The sequence below is a fragment of the Saccopteryx bilineata genome, chromosome 2, assembly GCF_036850765.1.
Source record: "Saccopteryx bilineata isolate mSacBil1 chromosome 2, mSacBil1_pri_phased_curated, whole genome shotgun sequence".
NCBI lineage: Eukaryota > Metazoa > Chordata > Mammalia > Chiroptera > Emballonuridae > Saccopteryx > Saccopteryx bilineata.
This window is the reverse complement of record NC_089491.1, coordinates 38,363,900-38,388,634: the sequence shown is the minus strand read 5'-3', so window position 1 is coordinate 38,388,634 and position 24,735 is coordinate 38,363,900. Positions and strand designations below refer to the sequence as shown.

At 39.0% G+C, this 24,735-nt stretch overlaps 1 protein-coding gene across 10 annotated transcripts in view; it reads left to right on the top strand.

Moving 5' to 3' along the window:
* Positions 1-24,735, top strand: part of UNC13B (unc-13 homolog B) — a 296,704-nt gene that overhangs the window by 96,553 nt on the left and 175,416 nt on the right. For all 10 annotated transcript variants that reach the window (XM_066256835.1, XM_066256833.1, XM_066256836.1 and 7 more), the window contains exons 4-6: positions 749-866; positions 2,445-2,568; positions 12,444-12,517. In XM_066256835.1, the coding sequence (XP_066112932.1) occupies positions 749-866; positions 2,445-2,568; positions 12,444-12,517 (316 nt within the window). The remainder of the gene's footprint in view (positions 1-748; positions 867-2,444; positions 2,569-12,443; positions 12,518-24,735) is intronic.

The following is a 24,735-nucleotide window of genomic DNA, read 5'->3' as shown; positions in this document are numbered from 1 at the left end:
TTTATAATTTTTATAAAGTAAAATTACTTTCCTACTTTATAAATCACCATTACTGTGGAACCGGTGGGTGGTTAGAAAATTTTACTACTAACAGATACAAAAGTGGGTGGTAGGTATAAAAAGGTTGACTATCCGTGGACTAATGGGTTCTCCAGGGGCTGCATGGTGTGAACTGGCACGCTCTAGTGTCCCTCATCTGTTTCTGACCACATGTTTCCATCAAATTTAGATGTTCTCAGGGATCTATTTACTTCTGCTTAGACTTCACTTCATAAATCTTGTGAAGAAGCCATGCCTTTTTCTAAAAGTTTCCTGTATACGGTCCATAGGTATAAGTTGTGGGCTGTGTTAGTGTTAACAATACAACATAAAAGACTATTAAAAAACAACAAAAAAACCCATAAAAGATTATTGTGTAAAGGTAGAGAGGATAGGCAGGCAGCCCTATGGTAATGCCCACATTGCTTGACTTCAGTTTTTTTTAATGAAACTGCCTTAATCTAACCATGATTGTAGCTCCAAAGGAGAAGGATACAGACCAACAAAGGCATTTTTTTAATAGATACCTTATATAGGTTTCTAGGAACCTAAAAAATGATAGCAGCAGCATTCTGGGGCATTTCGATTTTTTTCTGATGACAGCATCCCAGTGATAAAGTATTCAAGATTTAGCAGAATAAGAGATGTAGTATAGCTGGTTCTTTCACATTGTCTGGCTTTCTTTAAAGGAGTTTCTTCTTTCCTTCAGTGAGATTAGTCGCCTGGACCTGGGTCTAAGTGTGGAGGTATGGAACAAAGGACTGATCTGGGACACCATGGTGGGGACCGTGTGGATTGCACTGAAGACTATTCGACAGTCGGATGAGGTCAGTCCTTACACTGCCCACTTGTAGGTATGGTCTAACCCAGTGGTAGTCAACCTGGTCCCTACTGCCCACTAGTGGGTGTTCCAGCTTTCATGGTGGACGGTAGCAGAGCAACCAAAGTATAAATAAAAAGATAGATTTAACTATAGTAAGTTGTTTTTATAAAGACCTATTTTGCCAAACAGCGAAAATCCGACAAAAGTACTTGGTAAGTAATTATTATTATATGCTTTAATTTGCTGTAACTCTGCTTTATAAATTTTATAAAAGTAAAGTTACTTCCCTACTTTATAAATCACTATTACTGTGGAACTGGTGGGCGGTTAGAAAATTTTACTACTAACAGAGATACAAAAGTGGGTGGTAGGTATAAAAAGGTTGACTACCCCTGGTCTAACCCTTGCTTCTCCCCACTCTAGCTCCATTCTCTAATATTCATCCATACATCTCAGATTGCTATGTCCCCTTGCTAATTAGAGGTCATGCAACCAGATTATTCCTAACCTGTCCTAGAGATTAAGGGGATTTTATTGAGGTATGGTTTTCCCTTCACCCTATGAGTGAACTCAGACATGCTAGAACACCTTTTAAAACTATCATGTAGACAGCTCTTCTGAGTACTGTATGTGTGTGTGTGAGAGAGAGAGAGAGAGAGAGAGAGAGAGAGAGAGAGAAAGAAAGAAAGATCAGGAGAGGGAAAGAGGGAGGAGTGAGTGAGTGTGTGAGATTGACTGATCTAAGGTACCTGTGGTTTCTACCTTTCCCTCCACGATACTTTTCTGGGAGGAGTCCCATTAAACTTATTCAGCCACCTGCCTGGATCCTGTTCTCTGTTCTAGGTCCTGTTTTCTGCTTTTTTTCTTTGGGTCACCAATCCCCAGGGAACTAGGGTTAGCCTTTCTTCTTCTACATGTAACCCTAACCCTAACAGAGTTTAAGGAACTACCAAGTTTGGCAATTGGTATTCACATTGTCTTTGTTTATTTTCAGGACTGAACTCCCATTCCACTTTCCTAGTTTAGAACTCAGCATAATTTCCCCATAGCCACTTACTTTGAAGCTGGACTATATCTGTAGTGTTCCTATTTGGCTTTTACATGAGTATGAGTTTTCTCTGGGAGTGGGGATGGTGAAAATGTGCCTCTTCTTACATTTCTTTTAGTCCTGGTTAAGTTTCTACTCCCCCAGGAGGATGAGCAGTTCATTTTCATTATATCCCCAATTCAAGTCTACTTAACCAGCAATGTTAGTAGCTCTTTACTGACTAGAAATAGCAACACGTGAAGTGACACAGTCATTAAGAATGGTGTAGATTAAATACTGATCCATGGGTTGCTACTCCAGAAATTCTGTCCTCAGTGGGATTGCAGAGAGCTGAGCACAGTGAAAGCTGCTGTCCTACCAAAGAGGGATAACAGAAGCCACATGCAGGAAAGGCAGGTGGTGTGTTTACTCATCAGAATGTGAATGGCCCTCAGAAGCTCTTCAACAAGGAAATTTAGAGAAAAACACTTGGCTGTTAAACCAAGAGGGGAGTCATGAAAAATTAAAGTTTAATCTTAGATCTCTGTTTTCTAGGAAGGACCTGGGGAGTGGTCCACGTTGGAGGCAGAGACATTAATGAAAGATGATGAGATCTGTGGAACTAAAAACCCAACTCCCCATAAAATTTTGCTTGATACAAGATTTGAGTTGCCTTTTGGTGAGTCTAACTGATTAGATTTTAAACCATTTAATACTTTTTACCATGTTGTTTGAAATTGTTTGCTAGTTGTTTGATTACTGTGTCTTTTGTCTTGTCAGCCATCTCCTTTGAGGGCATTTTGTCTTCTTCCTGTCTATTCCCTATAATGTCTAGCCCAGGGATGGTGCAGAGTAGATGCTAGGATGGTGCTAATTAAAGAATCCACACTAAAAGCATTCTTGTCAAGTCATTTAGTTTGCAATGACCACTTATCAAATACCTACTTATTAAAGAACGTCAATAATTTATTCTTTTAATACTATTTTAATATTTGTCTTGAAATAAATATATGTATCTTATGACCTATCAATTTCAACAGTGATATAACTCTAATAATAGAATAGTAATTTAAAAGGAAACTTGAAAAACTCACAAAAATACATATCCTAGTAAAAATTCAAATAGTATGGAAGTGTGCATGGATAAAAGTTGTTTCTCTTCCCACTTCCATTTCCTTTTCATTCCCTTTGTGGTTAAAGAGGTAAACTACTATTAAATTTCTTATGTCTTAGTTTAGACATAAGAAATTTCTTTTGTAGGAATTCTTGGCCCTGGCCAGTGGCTCAGTGGATAGAGCATTGGCCCAGTATATGGATGTCCAGTGTCCAATTCCTAGTCAAGGCACACAGGAGAAGCCCTCCATCTATTCCCCCTTTCTATTCTCCCCTTCACTCCCTCTGCCCCTCCTGCAGCCAATGGCTCAGTTGGTTTGAGCATGACCCCAGGCACTGAGGATTACTCTGCTGGAGCGCATCAGTCCCAGGCACTAAATATAGCTCAGTACTCGAGCATCAGCCCTAAATGGGGTTGCCAGGTGGATCGCAGTCAGGTCACATGCAGGAGTCTGCCTCACTATCTTCTCACCTTTCACCAAAAAAAAAAAAAAAATTTATTTTGACAAAATTTGGATCATACACTATATACTATATATAGTGATATAGTTTTGTGCTTCAAATGACGTTTCAGTCAATGATGGCACACATAAAAGATACTGGTATACCAGAAGGCCTAAGTGTGTAGTATGTAACATCTAGGTTTTTGTAAGTATACTCTATGATGTTTGCACAATGACAAAATTGTCTACTGATGCGTTTCTCAGAACATACCTTGTTAGTGAGCCGCACATGACTGTATATAGTGTTGTATAAACTACAAAAACACATTATCTTGGACATTATTCCATTCTATACTTTAAGGTCTCTCTTGCTGGTCTGAACAGCTGCCTATTTGATAAATTATTTAAGCAATCCTTTATTTATTGGAATCCTTTCTTTATATGGAAACATGGAGGTTGTTTCCAGTTTTTCTTTTTATATTGCATCCTGCTATAATGAATAGTTTTGTATATCTGTGCCCATTTGTGAGTCTAGGATAAAGTCCTTAAAGTAGAATTTAAGGCACGAGTCAAATGGTATATGCACCTTTACTTTTCATAGTATTGCCAAGTTACTTGTCAGAAAGATTGTACCACTTTATATTCTTATCAACTATGTCTGAGGTGTCTCTTTTCTACATATCTTTGCCAACATTTTATATTTCATAATTTTTAACCTTTATGGTCTAATATATGGTATCTTATTTTGATTTATTTTAATTTTGACTGTTCACACTGTTGATATTCACATGTTCTTTTTTTTAAGTTTTTTTTTTTTTTGAGAGAGAGAGAGGAAGGGAAAAGGAGGGTAAGAAGAATCAACTCGAAGTTGCAGCACTTTAGTTGTGCATCGATTGCTTTTCATACATGCCTTTACTTGGGCAAGCCAGTGTCTTCTGTTCAAGCCAGCGAGAGCTCAAGCTGGCAGGTTTTGGGATCATGTAGATCAGTGGTAGTCAACCTGGTCCCTACCGCCCACTAGTGGGCATTCTAATTTTCATGGTGGGCGGTAGCGGAGCAACCAAAGTATAAATAAAAAGATAGATTTAACTACAGTAAGTTGTTTTATAAAGATTTATCCTGCCAAACTTAGCAAAAATCTGACATAAAGTACTTGGTAAGTAATTATTATTATATGCTTTAACTTGCTGTAACTCTGCTTTATAAATTTTATAAAGTAAAGTTACTTTCCTACTTTATAAATCACCATTACTGTGGAACCAATGGGTGGTTAGAAAATTTTACTACTAACAGAGATACAAAAGTGGGCGGTAGGTATAAAAAGGTTGACTACCCCTGATGTAGATGATTCCCCTGCTCAAGCCAGTGACCCCATACTGATGAGCTTGCTCAGAGCTGGTAACCTCTGGGCTTTGAACTAGCAACCCCTTTGTACTGGGTCAACACTCTATCTACTGTACCACCACCAGTCAGGTGATATCCATATATACTTAAATTGTTTAAAATTGATATTAGAGAGAGAGGAAGGGAGAGAGAGAGAGGGGAAAAAAACATTGATTTGTTTTACTTATTTATTTGTTGATTCTTGTATGTGCCCTGACTGAGAATCAAACCTGCAACCTTGGCATATCAGGCATAAGTAGATAGATTTCAGTCTACTTATAGGTACCTCATAGTGATTTAAGCAAAACTGGCATACTTTTCTAATAAACTTAGATATAACTAAACTCAGAACAACTATTATCACTTCAGAAAAATAGAAAGGAAGACTTTCTTGTACGTCTGTAGGCTGAGTTGTAGGTGAAGAGAAAAGCAATTGGAGTTCTCACTTATGGCTTAGTTGCTTGTATTCTTAGTGCTGTGGACTTGGCTGTACTAGTCTGGAATGGAGTTTTTATCTTGTTGAATTGGGAGGGGAAAGGATGGGAATGGGTATTGGTTCAAATACCACAGAATAGGTTATTTTAAAGTTTTAGTAGTTTTGTTTTTTTTTTTTTTTTTTACAGAGACAGAGAGAGACTCAGAAAGAGGAATAGACAGGGACAGACAGAAAGGTAGAGAGATGAGAAGCATTAATCACCAGTTTTTCGTTGTGCATTGCGACACCTTAGTTGTTCATTGACTACACTCCCATATGTGCCTTGACTGCGGGCCTTCAGCACACCGAGTAACCCCCTGCTTGAGCCAGCAACCTTGGGTCCAAGCTGGCGAGCTTTTGCTCAAATCAGATGAGCCCGCTGCGACCTCAGGGTCTCGAACCTGAGTCCTCAGCATCCCAGTCCGATGCTCTATCCACTGCGCCACCGCCTGGTCAGGCAGATTTTTTTTTAATAAATGTTTCTTCATTTGCTGTATGTCCTTATACTATTTCTAGAGACTTTGAATGGTGTTTTATATATATATATATATATATATATATATATATATATATATATATAAAATTTTTTTTTGCATTCCTCTGAAGCTAGAAACGGGGAGAGACAGTTAGACTCCCGCATGTGCCCGACTGGGGTCCACCTGGCACGCCCACCAGGGGGCGACGCTCTGCCCACCAGGGGACGATGCTCTGCCCCCCCCCGGGCGTCGCTCTGCCGCGACCAGAGCCACTCTAGCGCCTGGGGCAGAGGCCAAGGAGCCCTCCCCGGCGCCCGGGCCATCTTTTGCTCCAATGGAGCCTCGGCTGCGGGAGGGGAAGAGAGAGACAGAGAGGAAGGAGAGGGGGAGGGGTGGAGAAGCAGATGGGCGCTTCTCCTGTGTGCCCTGGCCGGGAATCGAACCCGGGACTTCTGCACGCCAGGCCGACGCTCTACCACTGAGCCAACTGGCCAGGGCTGTTTTATATTTTTATATACATGCAAACACACACCCTAAGAGTTTCACTAGAATGTCGATCTGTGGAGCTCATGTTAGAAGTCTGTCAGTCCAACCCTTATTAAATTTTAAATAAACATTTCTCTCAACACAGCATCACCTTTATTGTCATAGGTAGCTGTATACATTTCTTTACAGATTTTGAGTTTTCATGAAGGCACTTGTGTAGTTTATTTTGGTATCTTTAATGTTTTCTTGGCACATAATAGTTGCCTAAAAATATTTTTTTTGAATAAGTGTTAAGGTAAAATCTCAGGTGAAGTCAACGTGTCTTTGATGTTAGTTAATATGAGTGTACTAAGCTTTGCCTCAGTGATAACCACCTTTGGGATATGGTTTTAAAGAACTTATTAAAGGATAAATTTTTTTTTTTTTTTCCATTTTTCTGAAGCTGGAAACAGGGAGAGACAGTCAGACAGACTCCCGCATGCGCCCGACTGGGATCCACCCGGCACGCCCACCAGGGGCGATGCTCTGCCCATCCTGGGCGTTGCCATATTGCGACCAGAGCCACTCTAGCGCCTGAGGCAGAGGCCACAGAGCCATCCCCAGCGCCCGGGCCATCTTTGCTCCAATGGAGCCTTGGCTGCGGGAGGGGAAGAGAGAGACAGAGAGGAAAGCGCGGTGGAGGGGTGGAGAAGCAAATGGGCACTTCTCCTATGTGCCCTGGCCGGGAATCGAACCCGGGTCCTCTGCACGCTAGGCCGACGCTCTACCGCTGAGCCAACCGGCCAGGGCAAAGGATAAATTTTAACCTAGCATGACATTTCTTTTTTAAGTAAGTGAGAGGAGGAGAGGCAGAGAGACAGACTCCTGCATGCACCCCTACTGTGATCCACCTGGCAAGCCCACTAGGACGCCATGCTCTGCCCATCTGGGGTGTTGCTCCTAACGGAGCTCTTCTAGCACCTGAAGCGAAGGCCATGGAGCCATCCTCAGCACCCGGGGCCAACTCATTCCAATTGAGCCATGATGTCAGGAGAGGAAGAGAGAGAGAGAGAGAGAGGGAAGCGAGAGGAGGGGTGGCTAAGCAGAGCACTCTTCTCTTGTATGCCCTGACCAGGAATTGAACCCAGGACTTCCACACACCAGGTTGACACTCTGCCATTGAGCCAACTGGCCAGGGCCTCATGCCATATTTCGGCAAAGGAATTTCTTTTGGGTAATTCAGGAACCTGTAAATATTCTATTCAATTATATGGTATCTTTCTTTGTAAATTTTAAAATTATGTTGAAAGTTTGGAAAAAATAGGTATGCAAAAAGCACAAAGGTTTCTTAAAACCTCACTCACTAGAGATGTTTTTTATATGTTAAGTGTTTTTTATTCACATATACAAGTGTTTTTTTGTTGTTTTTTTTTGTATTTTTCGGAAGTGAGAAGTGGGGAGGCAGAGAGACAGACTCCCTGTATGTGCCCGACCAGGATCCACCTGGCAAACCCACCAGGGGGCGATGCTCTGCCCATCTGGGCTTTGCTCCATTGCAATCAGAGCCATTCTAGTGCCTGAGGCAGAGGCCATGGAGCCATCCTCAGCGCCTGGGCCAACTTTGCTCCATTAGAGCTTTGGTTGCAGGAGGGGAAGAGAGAGACAGAGAGGAAGGAGAGGGGGAAGGGTGGAGAAGCAGATGGGCACTTCTCCTGTGTGCCTTGGCTGGGAATCAAACCTGGGACTTGTACATGCCAGGCTGATGCTCTACCACTGAGCCAACCGGCCAGGGCTATATACAGTTTTTCTTATAAAATGGTACAGTATATATCACATTTTAATCTATTTTTTCACTAATTACATAGTTAAAATATAAATTTTATATAAAATAAATTATTTTTTATAATATTTTCTTTGTTTTGTTTTATTTTATTGTATGAATGTACAACAATAATAATCATAACATTTGTTGACCAATTACTGTGTGCCAGTGGGTATATCTCTAAGCATTATAATGTTATCTAATTTAATCCTCATTTCAGTCCTTTGAGATTGAACTATTTTCATTTTAGAGATGAGGAAACGGAGACTTAGAGTATTTAAGTCTTTGCCCAAGGTCACATAGTCAGTTGTAAAGCCAGGAAGTATACTTAGGTGATTTGGCTCCAGAACCTGGGCTTTTAATATAAATCATAATGCATTTAACCACTTCTCTTGTTGGGTATTTTGTTTGTTCAAAGTTTATACTATTATAAATAATACTACGGTGGTGGTACAGTGGATAGAGCATGCTGAGGTCCCAGGTTTGAAACCCCGAGGTCACCAGCTTCAGTGTGGTCTCATCTGGCTTGAGCACAGGCTTACCAGCTTGAGCACAGGATCACCGGCTTGAGTATGGAATCATAGACATGACCCCATGGTCACTTGCTTGAGCCCAAAGGTCACTGGCTTAAGCAAGTGGTCACTGGCTCAGTTGGAGCCTCCCTATCAAAGCACGTATGAGGAACAATCAGTGAACAACTAAAGCGCTGCGAGTTGATGCTTCTCATCTTTCTCCCTTCCTCTCTCTCAAATAAAAATAATAATAAAACTGCAGTAAATATTGTCATAGCTCTATATACTTTTTCTTAAAACTATTTTGGGGCTGAGGCAGTAATGTATAATGGTTTAAAAAGTTTTCCAGTAAAAATTAAGTTTTCCTCACAAATAAGTTATCTTCCGTATAGGCTATTATTACGTTTAATACTTTCTTGTGTATCTTTGCAGAGTCAGTTTTTGAATCTATAAGCAAGTGTAGATATAATCTCTTTTTAAAACACAAATAGTAGCATATTCTAGCATATTTTAACACATTGGCTGTTCCTGCTATGGTCCACTTAACAATGTATCTTGGTGAATCATTCTCCATCAGCACATATAGACCTGCAGCATAGCAGCTGTTCCTGTCTTCTCACTTCTTTTAAACAGGTTACAGGATACACCATTGTTTGGATGAGGAAGTGCTATACAAATTAGGTAGTAGATTATTTGAAGGTTTTATTATAAGACTTTGAAATATTGCCATTAATTGCTGAAGAGCAGTTTGTGGGGGAGGAGGTATATCTATTTAATTGTCTTTAAAGTTGATCTGATCCATATATTGCCTCATTGTTTCTCTTTCATGCTGAATATATATGGATATATCTGATGCATTTATTTATTTATTTATTTGAGAGAGAGAGAGAGAAAGAGAGAGAGAGAGAGAGAGAAAGGGAGAAAGGGAGAGAGTGAGAGACATCGATTTGTTATTCCCCTTATTTGTGCATTCATTGGCTGATTCTTATATGTGTCCTGATCAGAAATCCAACCTGCAACCTTGGCATATCAGGATTTTGTTTTAACCAGCTGAGCTACACGGTCAGAGCCTATCTGATGATTTTAACAGATGAGTTTTGTTTTTTGGGAAGTTGTAATAGTCAATCTTAAATATATAGAAATAAGGATATATCATTATTATTTTTATTGTAAAATAAAGATAACATAAAATTAATTATCTTAACCATTTTTAAGTGTACAGTTTAGTGATATTAATACATTCATAACGTTGTGAACCATCACCACCATTCAAGTAAAACTGAAACTGTATACCCATTAAACCATAACTCACTCTCTTTCCCTCAGCCCCGGCAACCACCATTCTACTTTCTATGACTTTTGACTACTCTAAGTACTTTATATAAGTGGAATTATAGGGTATTAGTATTTCTGTAACTGGTTTATTTCTCTTAACATAATGTCCTCAAGGTTCCTTCATATTGTAGCATATGTCAGTATTTCCTTCCTTTTTAAAGTTGAATATTTCATTGTAGGTATATAGTACTGTATTTTGCTTATCCAATCATTATTTGATGGGCACTTGGTTTGCTTCCACATCTTAGCTACTGTGAATAATGCTGTTGTGAACATGGGTGTGCTGCAAATATCTCTCAGTTTCTCCTTTCGGTTCTTTTTGGTATATACTCAGAGGTGGAATTGCTGCATTATATGGTAATTCTATTTTTAATTTTTTAAAGAATTACCATACTTATTTTCATAGTTGCTATACCATTTTATAGTCCCATCAACAGTGTACAAGGGTTTCAGTTTCTCATGTTATCATCAACACTTGTTATTTTCTGTTTTTTTTTATAGTAGTCATCCTAATGGGTATGTAGTATCTCATTGTAGGTTTGATTTGTGTTTCCCCAAGTCAACATCAATGATGTTGAGCGTGTTTTCATGAGCTTATTGGCCATTTGTACAACTTCTTTGGAGAAATGTTTATCAAGTCCTTCATATATTTTTAATGAGTTCTTTTGTTTGCTTTTGAGTTTTAAGAGTTCTCTATATATTTTGGGTATTAATCCCTTATCCATTATATAATTTGCAAATATTTTCTCCCATTCTGTTGGTTACCTTTTTATTCTATTGATATTGTCTTTTGGTGCAGAAATTCTTTTGTTTGTGATCAAGTCCAATTTGTCTATTTTTTTCTTTTGTTGCCTGTGCCTTTAGTGTCCTATCCAAAAAATCATTGCCAAATCCAATGTTGTGCAGCTTTTGCCCTATGTTTTTCCTAGCAGTTTTATAGTTTTAGGTCTTAGAACTTAACTTTAACTAAAAATTAACTTAAGTTAATTTTTTTTATGTGGTGTTAGGTAAGGGCCCAACTTTATTCTTTTGCATATACAATAGATACTCAATTTTCTCAGCACTGTTTGTTGAAGACTCTTATTCCCATTCAGTATACCCTTGTCAAAAAATCATTTGAGCGGGCCCTGGCCAGTTGGCTCAGTGGTAGAGCGTCAGCCTGGCGTGCGGGAGTCCCGGGTTCGATTACCGACCAGGGCACACAGGAGAAGCGCCCATCTGCTTCTCCACCCCTCCCCCTCTCCTTCCTCTCTCTTCCCCTCCCGCAGCCAAGGCTCCATTGGAGCAGTTTGCCGGGGCACTGAGGAAGGCTCTGTGGCCTCTGCCTCAGGCGCTAGAATGGCTCTGATTGCAGCAGAGTGAAGCCCCAAGATAGGCAGAGCATCGCCCCCTGGTGGGCGTGCCCGGTGGATCCCGGTCGGGCGCATGCTGGAGTCTGACTGCCTCCCCGTTTTCAACTTAAGAAAAGAAAAAAAAAAATCATTTGAGCGTATATATGAGGGTTTATTTCTTGGTTTATTTCTCTAGTCTATTGATCTATATATCTGTCTTTATGTCAGTACCACACTGTTTTTCTTTTCACTTTAAAAATATTTTTATTTATTTATTTATATTTATTTTGTTAGAGAGAGAGAGACAGATAGACACAGACAGGAAGGGAGAGAGATGAGAAGCATCAACTCATAGTTATGGCACCTTAGTTGTTTATTGATTGCTTTCTCATATGTGCCTTGACCAGGGTCACTAGCTGAGCCAGTGACCCCTGCTTAAGCCAGAGACCTTGAGCTTCAAGTCAGCTATCATGGGGTTATGTCTATGATCCCATGCTCAAGCTAGCAACCCTATACTCAAGCTGGTGAGCCCCCACTCAAGTGGGTGACCTCGGGGTTTTGAACTTGGGTCCTCGGCATCCCAGGCCCACACTCTACTGCACCACTGCCTGGTCAGGCTAAAATATATTTTTATTAAGACATAATTGACATTTAGCAATGTATAAATTTAAGATAGTAAAATGTGTTGATCTGATACATTTATATATTACAAAATGATTAGCTCCATAGCATTAGCTTATACCTCTATCATATTACATAATTATAGTACCACACTGTTTTGGTTACTGTAGATTTGTAGTAAGTTTTAAAATTAGGAAATATGTGTCCTCCCGCTTTCTTCTTTCAAGATTTTTTGGCTATTTGTGGTCTGTTGAGATTCCATATTAATTTTAGGATGGCATTTCTATTTCTGCAAAAAAAAATTATTGGGATTTTGATAGCAATCACATTGACTCTGTATGTCACTTTGGGTTGTATTGACATCTTAACAATGTTAATTCTGATCCAGTGGGAATAATAGAACAGTATTCTTGTTTTTGTAAAGATTTAAGATAATGTTCATAGCAAGAATGAAGCCTCTAGTAAAATTAATCTATTGTTATCACCCTTCTAATTTTGGTCATTTGATTGAACAAAGTATTATTGACCCATGATTAAATTATTAGCCTGCTAATGTGGTTTCTTCTTTTTCATGGTAGATATCCCAGAGGAGGAAGCCAGATATTGGACCTACAAATTGGAGCAAATCAATGTCTTGGGAGCTGACAGTGAGGTAGGAACTGCTTTATATGCAATATGGAGAGATAGAGAAAATCTCTTTACAGGACACTTTTATAGTTTTTCAGCAGAGGTACCCATGAGCATGTTGAAAAATGAAAGAATTTGCCTGACCTGTGGTGGTGCAGTGGTTCAAGCATTGACCTGGAATACTGAGGTCTCCGGTTCAAAACTCTGGGCTTGCCTGGTCATGGCACATACGGGAGTTGATGCTTCCTGCTCCTCCCCAATTCTCTCTCTCTCTTCTCTAAAAATGAATAAGTAAATAAAAATAATTAAAATAAATATCCTTAAAAATATATATATGCACATATGCCTGAGTGCCACCCACAGATATTAGATTTAATTGGTCTGGTATGTGGCCTGGGCATCAAAAAAGTTAAAAAAAAAAAAAAAGAAGAATGAAAGAATTTAAACTGTGTTAAAGAAAAAAGGCAGCTGGAAGATTGCCTGACATTACATTAGAAGGATTTTTCTCCTATTTTTCCTATTCTTCTCATTGTTCCCCAGAAGTGGCTGAATTGGCACTAGTCTGGTGCTAGATTGTTGGGGAAGAAGCTTATACTAGAGAAACTGTCCTCCTGTTACACAGAAAAGAAAACGCATTTCTTTTACTTGTTCCCAGATTTGGATATATATATATCCTTATTTTTGTGCTCTTTTAACGGAAGTTTAGACTATTGCATTGCTTGGTCCTGCTGTCCTAACTTGTCTCCAGAGAGGGGTCTGGTACACAGAAGAGAACACAACTTAGTCTGGGCCATTAGGAATAGAGAATATTTTTGATATTGGTGATGGAAAGAAAAGTCGTTATTTTACTTGTATACATGGTGGGGTCAGCAATTTTCAACTGCTGTGCCACAAGAATTTTTAAAACATGTAATACCTGTCACTCACAGAGTCAGGGGCACTGACCTCTTTTCCCTTAGGTTCTCAAATAAAAAAAAAATGACAACAGCCAGCACAGCAATTGCTGTCCAGTGTGAATGAATCAAAATTATACCTATTTATTTTGTCATATCAGCAAAAAATATATTTCTTGATCTGCTGCAGAATTTTGGAATTATATGTGCCATGAAATAAAAAAGGTTGAAAATTTTTAATGGAGCCTATTAGAAAATTGGCTGATTATAAGATAGAATTTGGAGTGTCAGGGATATTTTAGTAGAAATGTCTGGTATGCAATTTTATGAGAGAATCTGAAGCTCAGGGTTGGATAGGGTGGGGAATTAAAAGTCATAGTGGTTGGATTCATCAACAACAGTAGCAATTGAAGTCATAGGCGTAGAAGAGCTCACTCAGAGTATGTAGAAAGTGTATTAAAGAAGAATGTCAAAGATGGAATCTTAAGAAGCAAGAGACTGAGGAAGAGATGCATGAAAGAGAAAGGAAGAGAACCATAAACAGTTTACAGAACAAAGGAAAAAAATGTTTTAAGGCAGAAATTCTTGATACTGTTAAATGTTACTGAGAACAAAAAAGATCAGTGATGAAGTGGAGCTATTGGATTTGGCAGTTAATGACCAGTATCCATAAATTAGTGCAGGAAGCCAAAAGCAGTGTTTGATCGATGTATTAGTTTCCTAAAGCTGCCATAACTAAGTACTACAAACCAGGTATCTTACAGCATTAGAAATTTATTCTCTCAGTTCTGGAGGGTAGAATTTTGAAATCAAGGTGTTGGCAGGGTCAGTTCCTTCTGGAATCTCTGAGGAAGAAATTGCCCCATGCCTCTCTTCTACCTTCAGGTGGTTCCCCCAATCCTTGCTGTTTCTTGACTTGTGGATGCATCATTCTAGTCTCTGTTTCTTTGTCACATGCCTGTGTGTGTGTGTGTGTGTTCTGTTCTGTCCTGTCCTCACAGTATTTTACCTACTCTTTTATCTTGTAAGAACAACAGTCATTGTATTAATTTGATTACATCTGCAAGGGAGATTATATTCACAGGATATGGGGGATTATTACTTCAGCATATCTTTTGAGGGATACAAATCAACCCCCAAGGAGTTATATCAGATGAAGAAATGGAATTTGGGACAAGCACAAACTACTCTTCTCAGGATTTTCCCTTACTTCACCTAAATCCTTCATAGGCTTTCTGTTACTAAGCTGTATAACTCTTCTTATGCCCAAGCCAGCACCCCCAATTTTTTTTTAAAGCTCCCATCTGTCTTCTCCCCTGATAAATACAAAAATCCACTCTATCCATTCATCTACTTTACCCTTTGTGTTTCTGTTTTCCCAAAGCTTGGCTGTGGAGTACTACACAGGCTTCTAAACTCCCAATTTCTTTGTTTTCCTAGTAAAGAAACACATTGAATTTTACTGTGTCACTGCAGAATCAGATGAAGGGGTTAAACAGTAAAAAACCAAATGTACTTTATACAAATATTGCAGAATTTTATATATTTTAAAAATGAGGGAACCTGGTCTGTGGCTCTCAATTCCCTCTGAGATTTTTACTGTTTCTATTCTAGGATATGGAGCTCACTATTTTACTTTCATTTCTTTTTATATATATATATATATATATATATATATATATATATATATATATATATATATATTTTTTTTTTTTTTTTTTTTTGGTATTTTTCTGAAGCTGGAAACGGGGAGAGACAGTCAGACAGACTCCCGCATGCGCCCGACCGGGATCCACCCGGGCGACGCTCTGCCCTCCAGGGGGCGATGCTCTGCCCCTCCGGGGCGTTGCTCTGCCGCGACCAGAGCCACTCCAGCGCCTGGGGCAGAGGCCAAGGAGCCATCCCCAGCGCCCAGGCCATCTGCTCCAATGGAGCCTCGGCTGCGGAAGGGGAAGAGAGAGACAGAGAGGAAGGAGAGGGTGGGATGGAGAAGCAAATGGGCGCTTCTCCTGTGTGCCCTGGCCGGGAATCGAACCCGGGTCCCCCGCACGCCAGGCCGACGCTCTACCGCTGAGCCAACCGGCCAGGGCCACCTTATATATTTTTTAAACAGCTTTATTGAAATATAGTTTACATATATACAGTTTACAGGTACATATTAATACAAAGTGTACAGTTTAGTGGCTTTTAGTATATTCACAGACTTGTACATCCATTACAATTAATTTTAGAGCATTTTTATTTCCCCATAAAGAAACCCTGTGCCCTTAACTATTACACTCCAATTCCCTCATCCTCCTCAGTCTTAGGCTCCTCAGACTTTCTGTCTCTACACATTTGCTTATTCTAGATGTTCCATATAAGTGGAATTTATACAATATGTGGTCCTTTGTGACTGTCTTCTTTTGCTTAGCATATTTTCAAAGTTTCTTCTGTGTTATAGCATGTGTCAGTACTCCATTTTTTATTTCCAAATAATATTCCATTGGTGATTATACTACATTTTATTTTTTTATTTACTAGTTGATGGACAGTTGGGTTGTCTTCATTTTTTGACTATTATGGATAATGCTGCTATTATGGATAATGTGAACATTCATGTATAAGTTTTTGTTTGGACACGTGTTTTCAGTTCTCTATATACCTGGGAATAGACTTGCTGGATCAAATGGTAACATGTTTAACTATTTTAGAAACTGCAAGTCTGTTTGCCAAAGTCTCTGTACCATTTTATATTTCTACCAACAGTGTATAGTGGTACCAATTTCTCCATATCCTTGCCAACACTTATTAGCTGTACTTTTGACTATAGCTATCCCAGTGGGTGTGAAGTGGCCTCATTATGATTGCCACTTTGTTTAAAAACTTTATTATTGGAATTTTGATCATGCAAAATATATAGACTTATTAAAGAAATATACTGATATATTTATGTATTTATGGGTGACACAAAATGAAGTCTGAAAGTGGTTTGAAAATACCTCAGTGCCTGACCAGGCGGTGGCGCAGTGGGTAGAATATAGGACTGGGACGCGGAGGACCCAAGTTCAAGACCCTGAGGTCTTCTCTTTTTTTTTTTTTAATTTGCTGCAGTATTTTATTTTATTTTCTTTATGACAGAGACAAAGAGAGGGCAGATAGGGACAGATAGGAAGGGAGAGAGATGAGAAGCATCAATTCTTTGTTGTGGCTCCTTAGTGTCCTTAGTTGTTCATTGATTGCTTTCTCATTTGTGCCTTGACTCGAGGGTGGGGAGCTACAGCACAGTAAATGACTCCTTGCTCAAGCCAGCAACCTTGGGCTCAAGCCAGAGACCTTGGGGTCATGTCTGTTATCCCCCACTCAAGCCACCAACCCCACACTTGAGCAGGTGAGTCTGCACTCAAGCCGGCGACCTTAGGGTTTCGAACCTGGGTCCTCTGTGTCCTAGTCCGACGCTCTATATACTGTGCCACTGCCTGGTCAGGCACTGAGGTATTTTAAAACCACTTTTAGACTTCCTTTTGTGTCACTCATAAATACATAAATATATCAGTATACTTCTTTAGTAGACAATAACCTTTAAAAAACAATGCCTTTAACATCGAATTTAACAATTTCTTAATGTTATATATTAATAATACAGCGGTACCTTGAGATATGAGTTTAATTAGTTCTGTAACCAAGCTCATAAGTCAGTCAACTCGTATATCAAACAAATTTCTCCCATTTAAAATAACTGAAATAGATTTAATCCGTTCCAGCCCTGTGAAACATCCCCAAATCATCCTAAATTATGAAAAAAGACGTTTTTAATTAAGAAACACACATGTATATTTTACCAATGCATAACAAAATATACGAAATAAAAGAAAAAAGTGTTATTTAGTACTGTATTCTTACCTTGGAGACAGACAAGTGCAGCCAATGGAGGTGAATGATGGAGGAGGAGAGGGGGAGGAAGGGATGCCGGCACTGTAGACACGTAAACTAAAACTGCACTTTGTTAACACTAAATGTAAACTAAAACTACAGTTTCTTTACCCTAAACAAAACTAAAACTACACTTTCTTAACTTTAAACTTAACCTAAGCTTAACATTACGTATTTTTCATTTAATCATCACCTGTTTTTTCCTTTTTGGCTTTACTTTTGGGACTTTCACTTGCAGAACTTTTGAATAAAAATCTATCCAAAGAGGTTTGCTTTTGCCTGCCCTTTTTTTTTTTTTTTTTTTTTTTTCATTTTTCTGAAGCTGGAAACAGGGAGAGACAGTCAGACAGACTCCCGCATGCGCCCGACCGGGATCCACCCGGCACGCCCACCAGGGGCGATGCTCTGCCCACCAGGGGGCGATGCTCTGCCCATCCTGGGCGTCGCCATGTTTCGACCAGAGCCACTCTAGCGCCTGAGGCAGAGGCCACAGAGCCATGCCCAGCGCCTGGGCCATCTTTTGCTCCAATGGAGCCTTGGCTGCAGGAGGGGAAGAGAGAGACAGAGAGGAAAGCGCGTTTGAGGGGTGGAGAAGCAAATGGGTGCTTCTCCTGTGTGCCCTGGCCGGGAATCGAACCCGGGTCCTCCGCACGCTAGGCCGACGCTCTACCGCTGAGCCAACCGGCCAGGGCGCCTGCCTTTTAAAATGTTATGGAAATGTGACAAACAAGTGTCATTAAAAAGTGCTGAGGCATGACCAGTTGAAACTTTTTCTGGGTGTTTCCTTTCAATGAAACCTGAAAGCTTCTCCCACATTGCCAGCGTGTCTTTAATTTCACTTGTAGAAATCACTTCCTCCGACTCTACCTCCTCCTCACTACTAATCTCTTGCAGAAGCTCCATATGTTGCATCATCTGTAGCTCCTTCAACTCCTCAGTTGAGAGTTCCTCATGTTCCTCCACGTGCTCGTTTACGTCACCCTCATCTACCTCCAGACCCATCGACTTTCTGAGGGACACAATCTCCTCCAACACTTCTACCTCAGTCTTGGTCTCTGGTTTGAATCCTTGGAAGTCCCTGTCTGCAACAACATCAAGCCATAACTTTTTCCCTGCCGAGTTCAAGGTTCTTCTTGTAACCTCTTGCCATGCCAAATCAATAATGCATAAACATATCATGATGTTGTAGTGATCTTTCCAAAACTCTCAAAGGGTTAGATTTGTATTCTCAGTCACCTCAAAGCAGCGGCGGAACAAGTGCTTTGTGTAAAGCTTTTTAAAGTTGGAAATGACTTGCTGATCCATAGGTTGCATGATTGAAGTCCTGTTGGGTGGGAGGTAGAGGACTTTCACGAATTTGAACTCACTGAGAATGTCATCTTCAAGACCAGGTGGGTGGGCTGGAGCATTTTCAAGGATAGTAATGCTTTCATCAGGAGTTTATTTTCTTGAAGATATTTCTTCACTGCAGGACCAAAGACGAGATTTACCCATTCAGTAAAAAACTGCCGCATAACCCATGCACACCACATAACCTGCAGTTTTTCTTTAAGAATCTTGTGAGTCTTAAAGGCTCAAGGATTTTCAGAATGATACACTAGCAGTGGCTTTACTTTACAGTCACCGCTAGCATTTGCACACAATGCAAGGGTCAGAAGGTCCTTCATGGGCTTATAGCCTGGCAGCTTTGTCTCCTCTGCAATGATGAAAGTCCTCTGAGGCATTTTTTCCCAAAACAATCCTGTTTCATCACAGTTGAACACTTGTTGGAGGATATAGCCTTCCTTTGTGATAAGCGCAGCAGAACGTGGGATGTACTCCTCAGCTGCCTTAACGCCAGCACTCCCAGCTTCACCATGCCTCACCACTGAGTGGATGCCAGATCTCTTCTTGAAATTTTCAAACCAGCCGTGACTTGCCTTAAACATATTTTCTGCTGCCTCTTTTGAGGTTGATGGTTCTTTCTTATTCAAGTCGCCGTAAATAACACGTGCCTTTTCGCTTATTACAGTCTCCATCACTGTATCTTCTGCCAGCTCTTTCTCTTTCACCCACACCAGCAGAAGCTTCTCCATTTTTTCATGGATATTTGTCCTTAATTGGGACAGAATTGTAGTTCCTTTCACTGGATTTGCGCTTTTGATGGCATCCTTTTGTTTAAGGATGGTACAGATTGTAGATGTATTGCAGTCGTACAACCTTGCCAGTTCAATCACTCGTACACCACGCTCATGTTTTTCTGTTATTTTTTGCTTTACTTCTGTTGACATCATTTTCTTCTCACCACTGTCCTTTACACTCACTTTCTTCGGCCCCATGATAGCACACAACAAGTTAGTAAAAAATGCAAAAATGATGCAAGAACGAATACAGCACACAAGACTTGATTCTGCGGGTAACACGTGAGATGCTGGTGTTGCCGATACTGGAGCCGCGCGCCAACCCGCCTACTAGCGGCAGCTTCCCGAATCATGGCTCATATCTTGGAATTTCACTCGGATCTCGAACAAAAATACAGACAGAGTCACAGCTCATATATTAAAAAATTCATATGTTGGTCTGCTCGTATCTCAAGGTACCACTGTACTTAGTCTGTGTTTAGATTTTCTTTATTGTTTCAAACATGTCTTGTCACAGTTGATTTGTTCAATTCAAGAGCCAAACAAGTTGTACATATTTGGTTATTATGTCTCAAATCATTTTAATTCCACAGCTGTTTTCCCATCCCTCATTTGTTATGTAGGACTCTGCACATTCTAGATTTGGCTGGTTATATCCCCAAGGTTTCTTTTACCATGTTCCTCTATCCCTCTTGCTTCCTTTAAACTAAAAATTATATCTAGTAGTTTGAGCATTAGATTGAGATACAGATTGAAGTGTTTTTGTTTTTTTCTCTTCTTTTTGGTAGGCTGATGGTGTCTCATGTCACTTTTAGTGATGTTAAATTTCATTAGTGGGTTCAACTGGTGTCAGCCTATTTCATTCACTATAAAATGATCCCACCAGCCTTTCTCCTAATGGTTTTAGCAGCATAAAAAATTTGAAACAGATAAATAAATGAGGAAATAGTAAAATGAAACCTTTACATATACCTCCAAAAGTCAATAGTTATCAAGATTCTATAGGCCTGACCTGTGGTGGTGCAGTGGATAAAGTGTCAACCTGGAAACGCTGAGGTTGCTGGTTCAAAACCCTGGGCTTGCCTGGTCAAGGCACATATGGGAGTTGATGCTTCCTGCTCCTCCTCCCTTCTCTCTCTCTCTCTCTTCCCTCTCTATAATGAATAAATAAAACCTTAAAAAAAGATTCTATAAAAGATATATCCAGTAATGAGTTGAATTGATATTCACAATACATAAGAAATTCATACAGTCTGACCAGGCAGTGGTACACTGGATAGAGTGTTCACCTGGGATGCTGAGGACCCAAGTTCAAAACTCTGTGGTTGCCGGCTTGAGTGCGGGCTTACCAGCTTGAAGGCAGGTTCCTGGCTTGAGTGTGGGATCATAGACATGATCCCAAGGTCGCTGGCTTGAGCCCACAGTCACTGGCTTGAGCAAGGGGTCACTGGGTCAGCTGTAGCCCCCTGCTCATATGAGAAAGCAATCAGTGAACAACTAAAGTGCCACAACTAGGTATTGATGCTTTTTATGTTTCCCTTCCTGCATGTCTGCCCCTGTCAGTCTCTCTTTCTTGCTAGAAAATTTAAAAAAATTATATAACTCAATAACAAAACAATAAATAACCTAATCAAAAAATGGTCAGAGGACATAAAAAGACATTTCTTCACAGAAGACATAGATGGCCAACTTACCTGTGAAAAGATACTCAATATCACCAGTCATCAGGGAAATGCAAATCAGAGCCATAATGTAACACCACCTCATAGCAGTCAGAATGGCTAATATCAAAAACTTAACAAATAATATATTGGCAAAGATGTGGAGAAAAGGGAACCCTTGTACACTGTTGGTGGGACTGTAAACTGCTGCAGCTTCTATGGAAAACAGTATGGAGATTTTTCAAAAAAAAAATGAGAACATTAATTTAAAAAGATAGATATACCCTTATGTTCATTGCAGCATTATTTATATATAATAGCCAAGATATGAAAACAATCTAGGTGTTCATCAGTAGATGAATGGATAAAGAAGATGTGGTATATTTATAGAATGGAATATTAATGCAACAATAAAGAAGAATAAAATTTTGCCATTTGTGACAACATGATGGATCTAGCGGGTATTATACTAAACGAAATAAGTCAGGCAGAGAAAGACAAATATCATATTGTTTCACTTATATGTGGAATCTAAAAGAACAAAACAAAAACAGACTCATAGAAACATACCAAAGGGATGGTTACCAGAAGGGAAGGGGTGGGAAGATGGAGGAGAGGGGAAGGGGAATATAATCAACAGTATTATGATAAGTTTATATGGTAACAGGTGATTACTAGAATTAGTAGGGTGATCACAGTGTAAGGCATAAAAATTTTGAGTCACTATATTGTACACCTGAAACTAATATAACCAATATAAGTTTGTATACCAGCTATAATTAAATAAACATAGATTTAAAAAATTGATCTGGTTATACTTGCTGCATTATCATTTAAAAAAACACAATGTAGAGTCTTATCTTTTTATTCTACAGTGTGTCACGGTTCCCATACATAGCGTTCTTTTAGGTCCAGAAGCACTGAATTAAGACTGGCTTGAGGATCTACCACTCTACAGTTGCGGCATACCACCATTTATTAGTTTTGCTACTCACGGACAATTAGGTTTTTACTAGTTCAAATATATACTGCAGTGAACATCCCTGAGCCTGTTTCTCTATGTTTATGTGTGAGAGCTTCTCTGGGAATATACGGGGAAGTAGAATTGCTTGGCTGTGTTCAACCTTACTAGATATTGCTCAATTGCTCTCTAAAATAATTGTACCAATTTACATTCCCCTTTTTTTACTTCTCTGTATTTTTTTTTCCTGACAGAGTGAGAGACGAGATTGGGACAAACAGACAGGAAGGGAGAGAGATAGATGAGAGGCATCAATTCTTTGTTGTGGCACCTTAGTTGTTCATTGATTGCTTTCTCATCTGTGTCTTGACCAGGGGGCTACAGCAGATAGAGTGACCCCTTGCTCAAGCCAGTGACTTTGGACTCAAGCTGGTGAACCTTGCTCAAACCAGATGAGCCCGCACTCAAGCCAGTGACCTCAAGGTTTTGAGCCTGGGTCCTCTGCATCCCAGTCCAACGCTCTATCCCCTGTGCCACCACCTGGTCAGGCCTACTTCTCTGTATTCTTACTGATACTTGATATTACCACTTTTAAGTTTTTGCTTACCTAATGAGTTGAGAGCATTATCATTTTAATTTGCATCTCTCTATTTATTGGTGGTATGCGTTCAGTCATTTATTCATCAAATAACTTATTGAGCACTCTGTACCAGGCACTGTTGCAGGTGCTTGACAGTTAAAACAAAGATCACTGTCCTCATGGATCAGATAGGAGAAGACAGACGATAAGCAAGAAAATAAATATGTTGCCTGACCAGGCAGTGGCACAGTGGATAGAGCGTTGGACTGGGATGCCAAGGACCCAGGTTCAAGACCCTGAGGTCGCCAGCTTGAGCGCAGGCTTATCTGGCTTGAGCAAAATAAAAAATGCTCACCAGCTTGGACCCAAGGTCGCTGGCTCAAGCAAGGGGTTACTCCGTCTGCTGAAGGCCCGTGGTCAAGGCACATATGAGAAAGCAATCAATGAACAACTAAGGTGTCACAACGAAAAACTGATGATTGATGCTTCTCATCTCTCTCCGTTCCTGTTGGTCTGTCCCTATCTATCCCTCTCTCTGACTCTCTCTCTTTCTGCCTCTGTAAAGAAAAAAAAATTTTTTTTAATTAAAAAAAAATACTTAAAAAAAAAAAGAAAATAAATATGTTAAGTGTGAGAAAGTAAGAAGTGCACTGGGGAGGCTATTTTCTCCATGGAGATTTTACACTTTTTCTGTTAAATTTATTCCTAATTATTGTGATTAGTATATTTAAAACTTACATTTCTGAGAGAAATATTTCTAATAATCATTGCTATTATAAGGCAGTGGTGCTTTTTTTTTTTTTTTTTTTTTTTAGTATTGATCTTATTCAGCAATTCTTACTCTACTAAATTGTTTAAAGATTTCCTTAGGTCTTTTAGTTTTTGCATTTTTGATTGGTAAGTTTTTGTGTTGTTCCAATTCTTGTTTTATTTTTTAAGTGGATTTTAAAAATATATGTTTATTAATAGACTTTGCTTTTTAAGAACAGTTGTAGGTTTACAGAAATATTGAGCAGATAGTAGAGGGAATTTTTATATTGCCTTTTCCCGCCCACCTCCCTGAGTTTCTCCTATTATTAACATCTTAAAATAGTGTAGTACATGTGTTACAGTTAATGAACCAATATTGATATATTATTAACTAAAAAGTTAATATTTTATTTTTATTTATTTATTTCATTTTATTAACTAAAAAACAAAACTAATAATCCATAGGTTTTTTTTCAAATTTCTATACTTTTTATTTTACACATATTTTTTTATTTGGGAGCTCATCCAGGACTCCGTGTTACATTTAGTTGTCATGTCTCCTTGGCTCCTCTTGGTTGTGACATTTTCTCACACTTTCTTTGGTTTTGATAATCCCTTATTGTAAAAAATTTATTGTATAAAATATTCAGTGTAATTTTTAACAGTTGGAGTTAGAGTAGGGGAGCCTTGTCTTTTTCCTGAGTGTAAGGGGAGTGCTTCATGAGTCTTAAAGTATGATGTTTTCTGTAGATTTCAAAAGATACCCTTTCTTAGATTAAGGAAATTTGATTTATTTCTGCTTTTTAAGAATTATTGTGAAAAAGTAATATTTTATTAAGGTTTTTTTCTGCATCTATTAGATCACATAGGGTTTTTCCTGTACTCTACTTATTGTGGTGAATTACCTGAACAGATTAGATTTTCAGATATTGAACTCTCCTTGTATTTATAGAACACCTGGTTATGTTATATGGCAATATACATATATATACATACACACATATAATGCATTTCACATGTAAATATTATTATACTTATTTATGCTGGATGATAATACGAATTTGGATGCTATTTTATTTATGATTTTTGCATCTATGTTTATAAATAATACTGGCCTAGAATTTTTCTTATACTATTTTTGTTTGTAAATTGGTATTATACATTTTTCCTTAGCTCTCTTACTATTATTAATTGAACTATAGTTGGTCTTTAGTTTTCTTCTTTGGACTTTGAAGAGATTCATTAACTATATCTCTGGAGATAATCTACTCTTATCTCTTAAGTCTGAATTCTTATAGTTTAATGCTTGAAGTTTTATGATTTTCTCACTATTTTACTTATGCACTACCTATAAAAGTCATCATTA